The sequence below is a fragment of the Haliotis rufescens genome, unplaced genomic scaffold (assembly GCF_023055435.1).
Source record: "Haliotis rufescens isolate VD_foot unplaced genomic scaffold, xgHalRufe1.0.p SCAF_2, whole genome shotgun sequence".
Lineage (NCBI taxonomy): Eukaryota > Metazoa > Mollusca > Gastropoda > Lepetellida > Haliotidae > Haliotis > Haliotis rufescens.
The window spans coordinates 65,272,748-65,292,877 of NW_025963890.1; the positions used below are offsets into that span (position 1 = coordinate 65,272,748).

The window sequence follows — 20,130 nt, forward strand, 5'->3', positions numbered from 1 at the left end:
GGTCTCAATTGCGTGGATCGATGCTCATGTTGTCAATCACTGGATTGTCTGGTCCAGACTCGATTATTTACACACTGCCGTCATATAGCTTGAATGTTGTTGAGTGCGGCTTTAAACAACAAACAAACAAAGCAAATTGTCACTAAACGTGGTGACCATAGATATGGTTACTGCAAGAATGTGTTCATACTGAAAATAGGATTCTTGTCATAAAGTCTTATTTAATACATTTTTAACGACCGAAGGCTACTATGAGCTTAATTCAACATGCATCTCGCTAACATGCACTCCCTTGCGCTACACAAACATTCACAGTTTAGTATTTGATAGACTTTTAACACATACACAAAGCACGAGCGATTGGGGACCTATTCTTCCCTTGAATATCCTGGGATAATACAAAAGTTTAAGTGTATCAGAACTTTATATCGGGCGAAGTGTAGAATTGTTTGTGTCAGTGTGATTTTAAAACAGTATTCACGCGATAAGAAGGACTTACATTGGTGGTTGTGACTGATTACACCTTGGGTCAACTTTTCCCGTCTTCAGTAACTGGCATGATTACATATTTGTTTGTTGTTTAACACCGCGCGCAGCAATATTCGAGCTACATGACGGCGGTCTGTGAATAATAGGGCCATACAATCCAGTGATTGACATCATGAGCGTCGTTCTAAGCGATTGGGATTCGAGGACATGCATCAATCACGTCTGCGAGCCTGACCACCCGATCCCATTAGTCGCCTCTTACAAGCATAGTTGTCTCATACAAGCATAGTTGCCTCTTACGACAAGCATAGTCGCCTCTAACGACAAGCATAGTCGCCTCTTATGACAAGCATAGTTGCCTCCTGTGACAAGCATAGTCGCCTCTTACGACAACCCTAGTCGCCTCTTACGACAAGCATAGTTGCCTCTTACGACAAGCATAGTCGTCTCTTATAACAAGCATAGTTGCCTCCTGTGACAAGCATAGTCGCCTCTTACGACAAGCATTGATTCACGATCACAAGTGAACATTGTCAGTTGTCACAGTCAGCAATATTGCAGCTGCATCATAGAGGTACTGGGGTTCTTACCTGGAACTTACATTTGTATCTCAACGAAATCCTCTGTGCTTCATCAACAACTCGCTACATCTCTTGGCAGAGTTGTATCTGGCGTTGTTGACGTTGTCTCTGCAGGCGTTGTAGTTGTTGCTCCTCGCGACAGTTCTTTTGTAGTTACTGTCTGAGCTATCGCTGATTCATTCATTTATCTTTCTGAGTAAAACAAAGCCATTGAAACTTTTCGTTAACAACAGAAGTGAATTTGCTATATTTGTTTCATATTTTCATATTTGTTTATGTACATAAACTTTAATAATTACATATATTACTCACACGAGATCATCCGTTTAATAACAATACACCTGTATTACACATTGTGCAATTACATCACGTGCGGGCGGGGCTATTTTGGCATCAAATGGTCAATCGAATGGCGGCGTCCTCAGCACTGCAGCTGCACGCTGCAACGTCTACGATAGACATACTGTTTTTGTCACAACGCGTATTTGTTTGTTGTTTAACGACGCTGTCAGTAATATTCCAGCTACATGATGGTGGTCTGTAAATAATCTAGTCTGGACCAGACAATCCAGTGATTGAAATCATGAGCAGCGATCCACGCAATTGGAATACGATGACATGCACGTCAGCGAGCCTGACCACCCGATCCAGTTAGTCGCCTCTTACGACAAGCATAGTCGCCTTGGGATTCTGAAGACCTATTCTACCCCGGATCTTCAGTTTTTGAATATAGAACACGGACTCTCACGTTGTCTTGTAGCAGTGCAAGTATCGTGGCATAATAAAAGTTCAGAGAATCACTATTAAACAAAGTATTATGTCGAAAGATCATCACAGCCGCGTCTATTTGCATCCTTGAAGTTCGTGTTATAAATGAGAGTAGCGCCCCTTGGACCAACGAGATGTCTTCATGTCAACCGATGCAATCTCGGTCGTAAATCTTTCGTGTAGGTTAGCGGTAATTATAACTACTTTCATAACATATAAACCATCTGCTGACACGTTTGAAATCACATAACGAACAAGGCATGATCAACATCCGGGTTCCACTCATCAACACTGAACTGAGTTTGAAGCAGGAATTTCCGTTGCATGCAAATATTTTTAACTCTGTGATGTTTGTGTAAATAATTGATGTCATGAATATGATTTTAGAACCGGCATCATATCGTTTATTATAATCGTCTCCGAGAAAGCTTGGCACTGTTTTTGCTTGACTCCACCTTGACAGAACAGTCAATGGTCGTCCCCGTTAACTGTTAAACTCGTTATAGAATCGGTATCTAACGGGGACTCGTTTAGTAACATATATGGTATCTGCAATAACATATAAATATATATATTAATAATTGTGATATGTTATTGCGGATACCATATTTGTAAGAACTATACAAACATAATTACTGTATTTCAGCTGATAGTCTTCCCAGTAATAGACAGTGTTCAACACACATGTTGAATGGGTCAATGTTCCATAGGCCACACATATTTTTTTTACTTTTCGTTTCACAGGCCCGCCTCCCCTATTAAAAAAAGCATCCGGAAAAGAAAGAAATAAGAAATAATAATAATTATTTTGATTATGGCTCCCGCTAATAATAAAGACCGTCAATTAAAAAAATGTTATATATAAATGCCAAGTCTAAATCACCCTCAGTGATTCAAGAAGCCAGCGGCACTTTCAACTCCGCGGCAGAATGGTTTTCATTAAAAAAAATTAATAAATGATTGACATAGCTATTTGTTTTCATTTTTATTTCGACCGACCTTGTGTGAATGCGCTTGAATACATCCATGAAACATAAAATGTAAAAAAGTGTGGCCTTAACGTCGAAGTGAGAAATGTTCCAGCTACAGGCGACCTGAAGAATGACACACCTTCCAGGTAGGATGACACGTCTAACTCCCAGAGCCTAGCTAACCTATCCCCATTTTAGTAGGGAATGCTATCAAAAGGGGCGTTAAATCCAACATACTTACTCACTACTTTAGACCTGTGAAGATCCGAGGTAGAATAGGTCTGAGCGCCGAAGCTGCGAGACGTCGGTTATCGACTCGGGCGGTCAGGCTCGCTGATTTGGTTGATGCATGTCATCGTATCCTAATTGCGTGGATCGATGCTGATGATGTCAATCATTGGATTGTCTGGTCCAGACTCGTATATTTACAGACCGCCGTCATTTAGCTGGATATTGCTGACTGCGGCTTTGGACAAGTGTCCCCAACTTCTATATACAATAAATTAATTTTATTGCCATTCCACATTGAACAAAATAACAACGAAGTTGTTGCAGTTTGAAGGGTGTATCTGCAACATATATTAGATCATCGGCAAACAGGCTTGCTAAAATAGTATACAAAACATCTGATATGAAAATTCCATTAGCTACACTGGAGTTCAGATTTAACATTTAACATCTTTCTATGCATACCCTTCTCCAAAAGAAAACAACTATATTCCTAGTTAAACCATATCAAACGCTTCCTTAAAAATACGGAAGCACGGTAACATTTACCTGTCTTCCGTATTTTGGCTTTTTACTCAGACTGTAATATTAATATATTATCTGTAGTAGAGTGTTATTGACAAATAATATAAAAATATATTTATTATTATTGTGTAACATCTTCTAGCCCCACATATGGCTGAAATACTGCCGATGTGCTAACTTTTAACGGAGCGGTCGGATAGCCTAGTGGTTAAAGCGTCGAAGACCCGGGTTCGAATCCCGACATGGGTACAGTGTGTGAAGCCCATTTCTGGTGTCCCCCGCCGTGATATTGCTGGAATATTGCTATAAGCGGCGTAAAACCAAACTCACTCACTCACTAACTTTTAACTCACTCGCCCTTGTTCATCACCCAAAAGAGGTTTATATATGGGCAGCGACACCGGTCTTTGAACTTCCGTCGTGCCTTATAAACTTAAGGCGCGGACGTAAGAGTAAGCAACCGCCGCTCGAGTATATTTTCACCCCCAAAAGGCTGCCAAAAGTTATTGAGTGCATATTAACAATCTTTAATGCGACAATCAGTTTCATAACATAGCTGACAATGTCGCAAGTAGAGAAACGGTTTGTAAATAAAGTGAATGAAGAAAAAATGCGATATGATGAAGATGGTCGATGTGAAGAAAAGGCAAAAGATATAGTTAGGTTACAAATTAGAAATACAAGATTATTCTTAACCATACCCGACCAAACTGTATACTAATCAAACAATTGTGCACATTAATTTACTCAAAGAAGCAGGAAAAAGAATCTGAGGTTAGTTCTCATACATAAATGTATATAGGCTATTTCCCATGATTTCACTGGATGGTCAGCGTGTACACGAACTGTACATCGTCCATGAACATTTCATCTAAATGTTATCAACATTATGTTTTACATTAACACCCTTATATAACTTACCTTTGTCACACCTTGATGTGTTCGTGTCCTGATGGTCCCATCCATGTAGGCAATCATCACAATTCCCAGTGACTCGATCGCAGGTTTGGTTGGGACACCCAGGAGAGCACTGTAGTTGACAGTTTTTTCCAAACGTACCCGGGAGACAAGCTAAAAGGAAATAATTATCGTATATATTCTAGGTCACAAAAGCATACAATTATCAAATGTTATCCAAAAAAACATATTCTCACAAATATGCTCACCGCAAATGCTCCCCCCTTAATCGTAAGTGTCTTTTTCTAGAAAACAGAGGATATTTAGCTTTCTATTTATGTTAGTTCCACATGTACGAGGCAAAATAATAACAGATTGTCATTAATGGAGTTGATGTCGGTTCCTACTGTTTGTTATTTTCTTGAAAATGTTTCGTTATAAACTGTACACATCACATTTAACTCATCAACCGAGAATGTTGGTTTCACAAGTCCCATTTTGTTACTTGACCAGCATGTATTCATTCGCTTCCAACAACAGTCTTATAGATTTTTTGTTGAAGTTGATTTTGTATATAATCATATCCCAATGTATCTTAAAGACTTTTATTGAAAACAAACATATTTTTTTGTTATTTTGGTTTAAATGGTTTCAGATTTTGAAAAGATTAAACTACATTTTCAGTCCCAATTGCAGGGATGGTGAAACGTCCCTGCATGTTATCTAGGGAGAATTTACGTTTTGAGGTTGAACATTTGTAATTAAATCATTTTATTTTCCGCTAGGCACCTACACAAAAAGTGTATCATAAATATTCGTGAAAATATTCTCTTTCCCCCGTCACGAGATGAGAGAAGCATGATATTTCACGAGTTACATGGAATATCCACGAGATATTCTACAAAGATTTGATAGTTAACAGCAGGAAAGAAACGACTGACCTTTGTCACACCTTGATGTGTTCGAGTCCTGATGGTCCCATCCATGTAGGCAATCATCACAATACCCAGTGACTCGATCGCAGGTTTGGTTGGCACATCCAGGAGAACACTGTAGTTGACAGTTCTTTCCATACGTACCGGGGAGGCAAGCTTAAATGAAACAATTGTCGTAAACATTCTATGTCCCAATACCATACAATTATCAAATGTTATCAAAAAAATATATTCTCACAAATATTTGACATTTACCAGCAGTAAAGACACGACTGACCTTTGTCACACCTTGATGTGTTCGAGTCCTGATGGTCCCATCCATGTAGGCAATCATCACAATACCCAGTGACTCGATCGCAGGTTTGGTTGGCACACCCAGGAGAACACTTCAGTTGACAGTTCTTTCCATACGTACCAGGAAGACAAGCTACAAGGAACATATTGTCGTATACATTCTATGTCCAAATACCATACAATTATCAAATGTTATCAAAAAAATATATTCTCACAAATATTTGATATTTAACAGTAGGACAGACACGACTGACCTTTGTCACACCTTGATGTGTTCGAGTCCTGATGGTCCCATCCATGTAGGCAATCATCACAATACCCAGTGACTGACTCGATCGCAGGTTTGGTTGGCACACCCAGAAGAGCACTTCAGTTGACAATTCTTTCCATACGTACCAGCGACACATGCTGTTAGTAAATAACCGATATTTCAGTATTAGGTTACAATAGCATAATACATACAAAAACAATTGATAGTGTACAATGTTCTGATATAGCGATCTGACATTCGACGCCTCCGTTGGTGTTCAGAAGCCAGGCAGGTCCCGGTAATCTATGTTTGTCATAGGATGTGACTAAATTGATCGGATTGTGTCATCGTACCCGGACGTCGTTAAACGTTGCTGGCTTTAAAAAAAAAGAACCAACTAAACAAAATTATAATCGAAATCAAAATAGAGACTCGACGCACGACTTACTTTTGTCACACCTTGATGTGTTCGAGTCCTGATGGTCCCATCCATGTAGGCAATCATCACAGTACCCAGTGACTCGATCGCAGGTTTGGTTGGCACACCCAGAAGAGCACTTCAGTTGACAGTTCTTTCCATACGTACCAGGGAGACAAGCTACAAGGAACACATTATCGTTTACATTCTATGTCCAAATATATTACAATTATCAAATGTTATCAAAAAACATATTCTCACAAATATTTGATATTTAACAGCAGTAAAGACACGACTGACCTTTGTCACACCTTGATGTGTTCGAGTCCTGATGGTCCCATCCATGTAGGCAATCATCACAATTCCCAGTGACTCGATCACAGGTTTGGTTGGTACACCCAGGAGAGCACTTCAGTTGACAGTTCTTTCCATACGTACCGGGGAGGCAAGCTTAAATGAAACAATTGTCGTATACATTCTATGTCTCAATATCATACAATTATCAAATGTTATCAAAAATAAATTCTCACAAATATTTGACATTTACCAGCAGTAAAGACACGACTGACCTTTGTCACACCTTGATGTGTTCGAGTCCTGATGGTCCCATCCATGTAGGCAATCATCACAATACCCAGTGACTCGATCGCAGGTTTGGTTGGCACACCCAGGAGAACACTTCAGTTGACAATTCTTTCCATACGTACCAGGGAGGCAAGCTTAAATGAAACAATTGTCGTAAACATTCTATGTCTCAATATCATACAATTATCAAATGTTATCAAAAATAAATTCTCACAAATATTTGACATTAACCAGCAGTAAAGAACACGACTGACCTTTGTCACACCTTGATGTGTTCGAGTCCTGATGGTCCCATCCATGTAGGCAATCATCACAATACCCAGTGACTCGATCGCAGGTTTGGTTGGCACACCCAGGAGAGCACTTCAGTTGACAGTTCTTTCCATACGTACCAGGGAGACAAGCTACAAGGAACACATTGTCGTATACATTCTATGTCCCAATACCATACAATTAGCAAATGTTATCAAAAATATATTCTCACAAATATTTGATATTTAACAGTAGGATAGACACGACTGACCTTTGTCACACCTTGATGTATTCGAGTCCTGATGGTCCCATCCATGTAGGCAATCATCACAATACCCAGTGACTCGATCGCAGGTTTGGTTGGCACACCCAGGAGAACACTTCAGTTGACAATTCTTTCCATACGTACCGGGGAGGCAAGCTTAAATGAAACAATTGTCGTATACATTCTATGTCCCAATACCATACAATTATCAAATGTTATAAAAAAATATATTCTCACAAATATTTGACATTTAACAGCAGTAAAGAACACGACTGACCTTTGTCACACCTTGATGTGTTCGGGTCCTGATGGTCCCATCCATGTAGGCAATCATCACAATACCCAGTGACTCGATCGCAGGTTTGGTTGGCACACCCAGGAGAGCACTTCAGTTGACAGTTCTTTCCATACGTACCAGGGACACATGCTGTTAGGAAATAACCGATATTTCAGTATTAGGTTACAAAAGCATAATAAATGCAAACAACAATTTATAGTGTACAATGTTCTGATATAGCGATCTGACATTCGACGCCTCCGTTGGTATTCAGAAGCCAGGCAGGTCCCGGTAATCTATGTTTGTCATAGGATGTGACTAAATTGATCGGATGGTGTCATCGTACCCGGACGTCGTGAAACGTTGCTGGCTTAAACAAAAAAGAACCAACTAAACAAAATTATAATCGAAATCAAAATAGAGACTCGACGCACGACTTACTTTTGTCACACCTTGATGTGTTCGAGTCCTGATGGTCCCATCCATGTAGGCAATCATCACAATACCCAGTGACTCGATCGCAGGTTTGGTTGGCACACCCAGGAGAACACTTCAGTTGACAATTCTTTCCATACGTACCGGGGAGGCAAGCTTAAATGAAACAATTGTCGTAAACATTCTATGTCCCAATACCATACAATTATCAAATGTTATAAAAAAATATATTCTCACAAATATTTGACATTTACCAGCAGTAAAGACACGACTGACCTTTGTCACACCTTGATGTGTTCGGGTCCTGATGGTCCCATCCATGTAGGCAATCATCACAATTCCCAGTGACTCGATCGCAGGTTTGGTTGGCACACCCAGGAGAGCACTTCAGTTGACAGTTCTTTCCATACGTACCAGGGACACATGCTGTTAGGAAATAACCGATATTTCAGTATTAGGTAACAAAAGCATAATAAATGCAAACAACAATTTATAGTGTACAATGTTCTGATATAGCGATCTGACATTCGACGCCTCCGTTGGTATTCAGAAGCCAGGCAGGTCCCGGTAATCTATGTTTGTCATAGGATGTGACTAAATTGATCGGATGGTGTCACCGTACCCGGACGTCGTTAAACGTTGCTGGCTTAAACAAAAAAAGATACCAACTAAACAAAATTATAATCGAAATCAAAAAAGAGACTCGACGCACGACTTACTTTTGTCACACCTTGATGTGTTCGAGTCCTGATGGTCCCATCCATGTAGGCAATCATCACAATACCCAGTGACTCGATCGCAGGTTTGGTTGGCACACCCAGGAGAACACTTCAGTTGACAATTCTTTCCATACGTACCGGGGAGGCAAGCTTAAATGAAACAATTGTCGTAAACATTCTATGTCCCAATACCATACAATTATCAAATGTTATAAAAAAATATATTCTCACAAATATTTGACATTTACCAGCAGTAAAGACACGACTGACCTTTGTCACACCTTGATGTGTTCGGGTCCTGATGGTCCCATCCATGTAGGCAATCATCACAATTCCCAGTGACTCGATCGCAGGTTTGGTTGGCACACCCAGGAGAGCACTTCAGTTGACAATTCTTTCCATACGTACCAGGGACACATGCTGTTAGGAAATAACCGATATTTCAGTATTAGGTTACAAAAGCATAATAAATGCAAAAAACAATTTATAGTGTACAATGTTCTGATATAGCGATCTGACATTCGACGCCTCCGTTGGTATTCAGAAGCCAGGAAGGTCCCGGTAATCTATGTTTGTCATAGGATGTGACTAAATTGATCGGATGGTGTCATCGTACCCGGACGTCGTTAAACGTTGCTGGCTTAAACAAAAAAAGAACCAACTAAACAAAATTATAATCGAAATCAAAATAGAGACTCGACGCACGACTTACTTTTGTCACACCTTGATGTGTTCGAGTCCTGATGGTCCCATCCATGTAGGCAATCATCACAATACCCAGTGACTCGATCGCAGGTTTGGTTGGCACACCCAGGAGAACACTTCAGTTGACAATTCTTTCCATACGTACCGGGGAGGCAAGCTTAAATGAAACAATTGTCGTAAACATTCTATGTCCCAATACCATACAATTATCAAATGTTATAAAAAAATATATTCTCACAAATATTTGACATTTAACAGCAGTAAAGACACGACTGACCTTTGTCACACCTTGATGTGTTCGGGTCCTGATGGTCCCATCCATGTAGGCAATCATCACAATTCCCAGTGACTCGATCGCAGGTTTGGTTGGCACACCCAGGAGAGCACTTCAGTTGACAGTTCTTTCCATACGTACCAGGGACACATGCTGTTAGGAAATAACCGATATTTCAGTATTAGGTTACAAAAGCATAATAAATGCAAACAACAATTTATAGTGTACAATGTTCTGATATAGCGATCTGACATTCGACGCCTCCGTTGGTATTCAGAAGCCAGGCAGGTCCCGGTAATCTATGTTTGTCATAGGATGTGACTAAATTGATCGGATGGTGTCATCGTACCCGGACGTCGTTAAACGTTGCTGGCTTAAACAAAAAAAAGAACCAACTAAACAAAATTATAATCGAAATCAAAATAGAGACTCGACGCACGACTTACTTTTGTCACACCTTGATGTGTTCGAGTCCTGATGGTCCCATCCATGTAGGCAATCATCACAATACCCAGTGACTCGATCGCAGGTTTGGTTGGCACACCCAGGAGAACACTTCAGTTGACAATTCTTTCCATACGTACCGGGGAGGCAAGCTTAAATGAAACAATTGTCGTATACATTCTATGTCCCAATACCATACAATTATCAAATGTTATAAAAAAATATATTCTCACAAATATTTGACATTTACCAGCAGTAAAGACACGACTGACCTTTGTCACACCTTGATGTGTTCGGGTCCTGATGGTCCCATCCATGTAGGCAATCATCACAATTCCCAGTGACTCGATCGCAGGTTTGGTTGGCACACCCAGGAGAGCACTTCAGTTGACAGTTCTTTCCATACGTACCAGGGACACATGCTGTTAGGAAATAACCGATATTTCAGTATTAGGTTACAAAAGCATAATAAATGCAAAAAACAATTTATAGTGTACAATGTTCTGATATAGCGATCTGACATTCGACGCCTCCGTTGGTATTCAGAAGCCAGGCAGGTCCCGGTAATCTATGTTTGTCATATGATGTGACTAAATTGATCGGATGGTGTCATCGTACCCGGACGTCGTTAAACGTTGCTGGCTTAAACAAAAAAAGATACCAACTAAACAAAATTATAATCGAAATCAAAAAAGAGACTCGACGCACGACTTACTTTTGTCACACCTTGATGTGTTCGAGTCCTGATGGTCCCATCCATGTAGGCAATCATCACAATACCCAGTGACTCGATCGCAGGTTTGGTTGGCACACCCAGGAGAACACTTCAGTTGACAATTCTTTCCATACGTACCGGGGAGGCAAGCTTAAATGAAACAATTGTCGTAAACATTCTATGTCCCAATACCATACAATTATCAAATGTTATAAAAAAATATATTCTCACAAATATTTGACATTTACCAGCAGAAAAGACACGACTGACCTTTGTCACACCTCGATGTGTTCGGGTCCTGATGGTCCCATCCATGTAGGCAATCATCACAATTCCCAGTGACTCGATCGCAGGTTTGGTTGGCACACCCAGGAGAACACTTCAGTTGACAATTCTTTCCATACGTACCGGGGAGGCAAGCTTAAATGAAACAATTGTCGTATACATTCTATGTCTCAATATCATACAATTATCAAATGTTATCAAAAATAAATTTTCACAAATATTTGACATTTAACAGCAGTAAAGACACGACTGACCTTTGTCACACCTTGATGTGTTCGGGTCCTGATGGTCCCATCCATGTAGGCAATCATCACAATTCCCAGTGACTCGATCGCAGGTTTGGTTGGCACACCCAGGAGAGCACTTCAGTTGACAATTCTTTCCATACGTACCGGGGAGGCAAGCTTAAATGAAACAATTGTCGTAAACATTCTATGTCCCAATACCATACAATTATCAAATGTTATAAAAAAATATATTCTCACAAATATTTGACATTTACCAGCAGTAAAGACACGACTGACCTTTGTCACACCTTGATGTGTTCGGGTCCTGATGGTCCCATCCATGTAGGCAATCATCACAATTCCCAGTGACTCGATCGCAGGTTTGGTTGGCACACCCAGGAGAGCACTTCAGTTGACAATTCTTTCCATACGTACCAGGGACACATGCTGTTAGGAAATAACCGATATTTCAGTATTAGGTTACAAAAGCATAATAAATGCAAACAACAATTTATAGTGTACAATGTTCTGATATAGCGATCTGACATTCGACGCCTCCGTTGGTATTCAGAAGCCAGGCAGGTCCCGGTAATCTATGTTTGTCATAGGATGTGACTAAATTGATCGGATGGTGTCACCGTACCCGGACGTCGTTAAACGTTGCTGGCTTAAACAAAAAAAGAACCAACTAAACAAAATTATAATCGAAATCAAAATAGAGACTCGACGCACGACTTACTTTTGTCACACCTTGATGTGTTCGAGTCCTGATGGTCCCATCCATGTAGGCAATCATCACAATACCCAGTGACTCGATCGCAGGTTTGGTTGGCACACCCAGGAGAACACTTCAGTTGACAATTCTTTCCATACGTACCGGGGAGGCAAGCTTAAATGAAACAATTGTCGTAAACATTCTCTGTCCCAATATCATACAATTATCAAATGTTATAAAAAAATATATTCTCACAAATATTTGACATTTACCAGCAGTAAAGACACGACTGACCTTTGTCACACCTTGATGTGTTCGGGTCCTGATGGTCCCATCCATGTAGGCAATCATCACAATTCCCAGTGACTCGATCGCAGGTTTGGTTGGCACACCCAGGAGAGCACTTCAGTTGACAGTTCTTTCCATACGTACCAGGGACACATGCTGTTAGGAAATAACCGATATTTCAGTATTAGGTTACAAAAGCATAATAAATGCAAACAACAATTTATAGTGTACAATGTTCTGATATAGCGATCTGACATTCGACGCCTCCGTTGGTATTCAGAAGCCAGGAAGGTCCCGGTAATCTATGTTTGTCATAGGATGTGACTAAATTGATCGGATGGTGTCATCGTACCCGGACGTCGTTAAACGTTGCTGGCTTAAACAAAAAAAGAACCAACTAAACAAAATTATAATCGAAATCAAAATAGAGACTCGACGCACGACTTACTTTTGTCACACCTTGATGTGTTCGAGTCCTGATGGTCCCATCCATGTAGGCAATCATCACAATACCCAGTGACTCGATCGCAGGTTTGGTTGGCACACCCAGGAGAACACTTCAGTTGACAGTTCTTTCCATACGTACCGGGGAGGCAAGCTTAAATGAAACAATTGTCGTAAACATTCTATGTCCCAATACCATACAATTATCAAATGTTATAAAAAAATATATTCTCACAAATATTTGACATTTAACAGCAGTAAAGACACGACTGACCTTTGTCACACCTTGATGTGTTCGGGTCCTGATGGTCCCATCCATGTAGGCAATCATCACAATTCCCAGTGACTCGATCGCAGGTTTGGTTGGCACACCCAGGAGAGCACTTCAGTTGACAGTTCTTTCCATACGTACCAGGGACACATGCTGTTAGGAAATAACCGATATTTCAGTATTAGGTTACAAAAGCATAATAAATGCAAAAAACAATTTATAGTGTACAATGTTCTGATATAGCGATCTGACATTCGACGCCTCCGTTGGTATTCAGAAGCCAGGCAGGTCCCGGTAATCTATGTTTGTCATAGGATGTGACTAAATTGATCGGATGGTGTCATCGTACCCGGACGTCGTTAAACGTTGCTGGCTTAAACAAAAAAAGAACCAACTAAACAAAATTATAATCGAAATCAAAATAGAGACTCGACGCACGACTTACTTTTGTCACACCTTGATGTGTTCGAGTCCTGATGGTCCCATCCATGTAGGCAATCATCACAATACCCAGTGACTCGATCGCAGGTTTGGTTGGCACACCCAGGAGAACACTTCAGTTGACAGTTCTTTCCATACGTACCGGGGAGGCAAGCTTAAATGAAACAATTGTCGTAAACATTCTATGTCCCAATACCATACAATTATCAAATGTTATAAAAAAATATATTCTCACAAATATTTGACATTTACCAGCAGTAAAGACACGACTGACCTTTGTCACACCTTGATGTGTTCGGGTCCTGATGGTCCCATCCATGTAGGCAATCATCACAATTCCCAGTGACTCGATCGCAGGTTTGGTTGGCACACCCAGGAGAGCACTTCAGTTGACAATTCTTTCCATACGTACCGGGGAGGCAAGCTTAAATGAAACAATTGTCGTAAACATTCTATGTCCCAATACCATACAATTATCAAATGTTATCAAAAAATATATTCTCAGAAACATTTGATATTTACCAGCAGTAAAGACACGACTGACCTTTGTCACACCTTGATGTGTTCGAGTCCTGATGGTCCCATCCATGTAGGCAATCATCACAATACCCAGTGACTCGATCGCAGGTTTGGTTGGCACACCCAGGAGAACACTTCAGTTGACAATTCTTTCCATACGTACCGGGGAGGCAAGCTTAAATGAAACAATTGTCGTAAACATTCTATGTCCCAATACCATACAATTATCAAATGTTATCAAAAAATATATTCTCACAAACATTTGATATTTACCAGCAGTAAAGACACGACTGACCTTTGTCACACCTTGATGTGTTCGAGTCCCGATGGTCCCATCCATGTAGGCAATCATCACAATACCCAGTGACTCGATCGCAGGTTTGGTTGGGACATCCAGGAGAGCACCGCAGTTGACAATTTTTTCCATACGTACCGAGGCGACAGGCTAGAAGGAATAGGTGTAGTATTAATGTGATATCAAATAGTCATAAACATATGATATCATGCGTTCTGAATATATTCTGCAAATATCTGATCTCGACAGCAGTTATTCAAAATATAGAAAATAAATCGCGTCCTGATTGTTCCTATTCCTGCTGCCCAGTGACACGATGGCAGGTATGCTTGACACATCCACTTTTTTATACTCCCAGCAGAAAATCACTAAATTTCGCACCAGAGAATAAGCGAAATGTTCACAATAAATTAGGTCTGCTTCAGATACCGACATGACATGTTAATATGGAAGAAATAGCCTTGTTGCTACATTTCTAGTTCAAATGTGCCAAGATGGAAGTAGCTGTATGCATTACATTACACGAATACAAAGTCTTATAGTTTGTTACATTACATAGTGTATTTCTGAAAGGCGTTTGAACATAACAGTAATACATCAAATAAGTGGTATTTTCTCAAGGGACAAGAAAACGTTCAGAGACTTACATAGCGAACATGTTGGTCCATACCATCCCTCTGTGCAGCTACATTTACCAGAAGCTGAATGGCATGTACCACCTTCACATCCTTCTCTACACTGATATCTGCAATCCCGCCCGTATGTACCCGTCCGGCACTCTGTGAAGGACACGTTTGCTAGTTATCACTTTTCAAATGCTTCGACAACCACAACCTTACAAAATATATCACCGCGGGGGATACCAGAAATGGGCTTCACACATTGTACCAATGTTGGGAATCGAAACCCAGGTCTTCGGCGTGACGTGTGAACGCTTTAACCACTAGGCTACCCAATAGCCCCTATGACACAATGTGTACGAGCGTATCCTGCTCACAGTGTGTCTTCCCTCGTAGAAGGAGCGGAAAACTAGTTACGTGTAGTTTTCATAGAGTTCAGATGAAGCGACTTTAACACTCTTCACAAGACTGTATGACAAGAGGGATGACTTCAACTTTCCAAAATTCAACTTTCTCTTCATGTCGAGCAATATCCCAGCAGCTCCATCCTTTGTAGTTTACATTTCACAACTTTTGAGATACAATCGAGCATGTTCTTTCTACCAAGATTTCAAAGAGCGTCATACGACTCTTGCTCGAAATTGTTAGATCAAGGTTCCAACATTCAAGGCCTCAGGTAAAACTTTCAAAAACTTTCCAATTTCGAATCAGTGAATTCCCTATTTTGACTTTTCTGGTGAACAATTGACTTGCCTTTGCATTTGTTTGTGACGGGTGCCACCGGTGGGGCAGGATACGCTCACCTTTTCGCAACCACCTGGTATCCTTACCATTTGACGGCGATTCCTAAACACATTCTCATGATATAGTCGGAATCGTACAATCGACTCTGCTTTTTGCAGAGATTTCTATTGGACATGGAGAGAGATTTATCGCTTTATTTACCTCTGGTACATCTATGTCCAGACCAGCCTGCTTTACAGTTACATCTACCATTAGCTGCGTGACACATTCCACCATCACACCCACGCCCACATGCGTATCTGCAGCCATGTCCGTATGTACCCTCTCTACAATCTGTGAAGGGTAAAATCAATATTCAGTAACACACCAGTCCAAATTATTCAGCCTAACAACACTTGAACTATCACGTTTATGTACCACACCAACAGAAACTCATTCTTTTAATAAAGACACGGTAGTTGTGTAAGATGTATGTATATATCCACCTCTGATTTGGTTTTTCACTTCCTTGTATTGACAGGATCACTTTACTCTGAAGGTTGATTTCTCAACATTATCGAAGCAACAGCTCAATATCGTATGAAAGAAGCATCAATTGACTTACGTCTGGTGCACATCGGTCTAGACCATCCAACTGAGCAGTTACATCTGCCATTAGTTGGGTGACAGGTTCCACCTTCACATCCATTTCCACACCGATATCTGCAGTCTTCTCCATATGTACCCTTCCTACACTCTGTGGAAAATCATCGGTGTTAATACTGAGACGGCAGCCTATAATAATAACATATGCGAATCCGTCCATGCCATTTTAAAGTGTTCATCTTTGCGTAGCTGTACATATCATCATGCAACTGCCAACGTCAATGAAAAAATGTACTTGCATAATATAAAAACACGAAGTGCGACATTCTTAACGTGTCAACTGCTTTGACTGATTGGCAGTTCAAACTCCACCTAATGTTTGTCATTTGGACGATCATCAAAGAAGCCATATCCATGCGCTTTATTTAAACCGAGGAGTAAACGAAACTATACCTCTCTGTTTATTTTATAATGTTTTTTTTCAGGTGAAACTATCCTAAGTTAGAGGTATTGCTTAGTCAGCACTCAAAATGAGTGAGTTGGGTTTAACGCCGCTTTTAACAGTATTCCAGTTATATCACGGCGTGTCAGCTTAATGTGGGCGGTAAGCCTGAAGTGATGCAGGTCTCAGACATTTACCACTTTGGTGAAACCCACGAGCACGGGTATGGTGCTGACAAACCCAGAAACATAATATACATATATATGTTCTATAATGCACAACAGCGCGTGGGTTTCTTAAACATCTTATCTTTGAAAATCAATAAATTTGCTTTTTTCTGGCACAAATCTATAGCATTTCAAACACGGTAGGGATCATGCAAATCCATCTCTTATCCAAGTCTTCATTGCACTAGTTTATGCTTACACAAAATTAGCCAGCCGCAGATTACTTTATACAAACTGTGACGGTTAAATAGACATAACCAAATTTATCAACAGCTTAATTACAATTAAAACGACATCTGTATACTTAAAGTTTCATTTGGCCCTCAGTTTATAAAAACGCATTGCGGACATCATTATGTCAAAGTGTTTCACATAACGTCACAATTCACATTTTTAGCTACCATACCTAAACCACTGACAGTCGTAAGGCAGATCTGTAATTGTCACACAAACATATTTCACCGAAACTAATTCTGTGTACCTGTGAACACATAACGATATTTTCGATAGATGGGTCACTGGCGGGGTGTAGAGCATGCATGCATGGTACATTTACCTTTGTCACACAGAGGGCCTTCATATGTTGGAGCACAACCCGAGGGACAGGATGTTGTTGTGTTGAGACAGTCCCGTCCGTCCCGACAGTTACACTCCCGACCGCACGGACCGTCACCAATACATTCTGACCAGATTAGCGTACATGTTATAATGGGCGGGAGAGAACAGCACTTTATTTCTCTCAGGCCGAGTGCATCGGCATATGAGGTACAAACAGTATTTTACATTGCGAGGGACAGAGGTTCATCGGGAGCTTTTACAATTTTCATCATAATGTTAACAAATTTTCAAAGTTTCTTTTGAACAGCTATCTCATGGCAGTTAAATAATTGCTGCAGTTGTAACATATTTGGTCTTTTTGAATAGTGTTTTGGGATGTGCATGTCCCTTTGTTCATTAAAATATTTACATTTGAAGATATAGTGGAATTCATCTCCAATGCCAATACGATCACACAACTTGCATTAACGTTCATTCAACGGAGTTTTATTCCATATTCCGGATTCTATTGGCAGGCGGTCCTAAGGAATAGCAATTGAAAAGATAAGTGGGGAGGAATGTTTATTAAATAAGTTTCAAGTTTATGTGCGATTTTAAAAATACGATATATGGAGCATTAACTGGAATTTGAAATATCCGCTTTCCAAGATTGCCAATATGTATCAGAGAGAGTTTTGTAGACATATGATTTCTACCAGGAGGGCCAATGACAATGTCCAATGCAATAATAGCTCTTAAAACCTTTGAATGAAAAAGTATCTTTCATTTTGTAAAAGGTTTATAAGGGTCCTTTTTGGCTCATTTGTGCTGCATAGGGAAGTAATTGAAACATTATTGCATACTGAATACAGTACAGTTAACTACGGTTATAACAAACTCAAATGGACCACTAATTTTAGTTCCTTATAAGCGTGTTGGTTATGGGCAAAGTTTACTGTATACACATATGGTCATGAATTTTCTCACTATCGGCGTGACGGGCGAACGCTTTTACAACAAGGCTACCATCAGCGCCGCTGATTCTCATTGAATGAAACATAGAATTATATATATATATAATTTATATAAATACTGTAAATCTTGAAACTAACGGGAGCATGAATTAAATGCGAAAAATGCGAGTGGCCTTTGTTGGCATTAATGAAACTTCACATTTATGTCCCCAAAATGACTATAAACAATAAAACGGCCTCACTGCACACTTTAGATAGCGGAAATACCAACTTGAATATAAACACAAACACGGTTTATTGAGCAGCTGTTATATAAAATGTCATTCAAAGAATAGGAATTACACAATAGGCATCAGTTGAGTTTTCACTGCTGGGGTCAAAAGTTTAGTATTATGCTGTGTACTTGCCAAAGGCTACTTCCATTTCACAAACTGAGACTCCGGGTATTATTGTAAGTTCTGAGATTCTCTGTGTGCCTCTGTACAGGTACTCCGTCGACGTCATGGAAACGCTTCTGTATTTTTTCGCTGTTGTCCATCTGCCGCCAATCAGCCGAACGTACAGTGAAGGCTGTGGTGACTGGCCTGGGGGAAGACATTGACACATTGACACCAACTGGTGTTGTACATGACGTTAATAATGCTGAGCACGAGTTATAAAAAAACTGTTTTTAACTCAGCAATATTACAGCTACACATTTGAAAATAATCGAGTCTGGACCAGACTGTGATTGACATCATGAGCATCGATCTACACAATTTGGATACGATGACGCATCAGCCGACTCTTGCGACAAGGGTTGCTGAAGATCACATCTTACTTCACGGGTTATAACAATACCAAAATATGACGCAACATAATGTATGTCCTTTACACATATTAAATAAACATTTCCATGTACCTGAACTTCAGACATATATTCTTCTCAAAACAAATTTGAGTATGTTTTCTCTCAATGGTTTTGAGACAAAGTAGACACAATTTATGGATAACAACTTCTTTAATACTGTAAAGGCGACGTTTCGGTATTAATCAATATATCGTTATCAAGCATCATGACGTCAGCCTTGCTTGACAAGGGTATAAGGATCGATACCGAAACTTCGCCTTTACAGTAATTACACAAGTTGTTATCCTTAAATAATGACTACGTATACGGACATCATGACGTCAGTCTTGCTTGACAAGGGTATAAGGATCTATACCGAAACGCCGCCTTTACAGTAATTACACAAGTTGTTATCCTTAAATAATGACTACGTATACGGACATCATGACGTCAGTCTTGCTTGACAAGGGTATAAGGATCTATACCGAAACGCCGCCTTTACAATAATTACACAAGTTGTTATCCTTAAATTGAGTCTACTTCGTCATCCGTCAACTTCTAAGTAATGCCTATCAAACGATTAGTTTTTAAGATATGTCTGCAACGCTACATGATCACTTTGGTTGTCGAGGAACTTGATACATCGATACATAATAAACT

At 40.1% G+C, this 20,130-nt stretch overlaps 1 protein-coding gene and 1 long non-coding RNA gene across 2 annotated transcripts; both read right to left on the reverse strand.

Moving 5' to 3' along the window:
- Positions 1-5,406: 5,406 nt before the first annotated feature.
- Positions 5,407-6,006, reverse strand: LOC125382126. The gene is made up of 3 exons (XR_007222338.1): positions 5,943-6,006; positions 5,672-5,821; positions 5,407-5,550 (listed from the first exon to the last, which is right to left on the reverse strand). It is a non-coding gene; the product is annotated as an uncharacterized LOC125382126 (long non-coding RNA).
- Positions 6,007-7,151: 1,145 nt separating this feature from the next.
- On the reverse strand, positions 7,152-16,594 carry LOC124126873 (multiple epidermal growth factor-like domains protein 6). The gene is made up of 26 exons (XM_048399399.1): positions 16,481-16,594; positions 16,078-16,209; positions 15,183-15,291; positions 14,513-14,662; positions 14,243-14,392; positions 13,973-14,122; positions 13,703-13,852; positions 13,261-13,410; positions 12,991-13,140; positions 12,549-12,698; positions 12,279-12,428; positions 11,837-11,986; positions 11,567-11,716; positions 11,298-11,447; positions 11,028-11,177; positions 10,585-10,734; positions 10,315-10,464; positions 9,872-10,021; positions 9,602-9,751; positions 9,160-9,309; positions 8,890-9,039; positions 8,447-8,596; positions 8,177-8,326; positions 7,736-7,885; positions 7,465-7,614; positions 7,152-7,345 (listed from the first exon to the last, which is right to left on the reverse strand). Exons 1-26 carry the CDS (start codon positions 16,592-16,594, stop codon positions 7,152-7,154), a joined length of 3,849 nt encoding a protein of 1,282 aa, XP_048255356.1.
- Between the last annotated feature and the right edge of the window lie 3,536 nt (positions 16,595-20,130).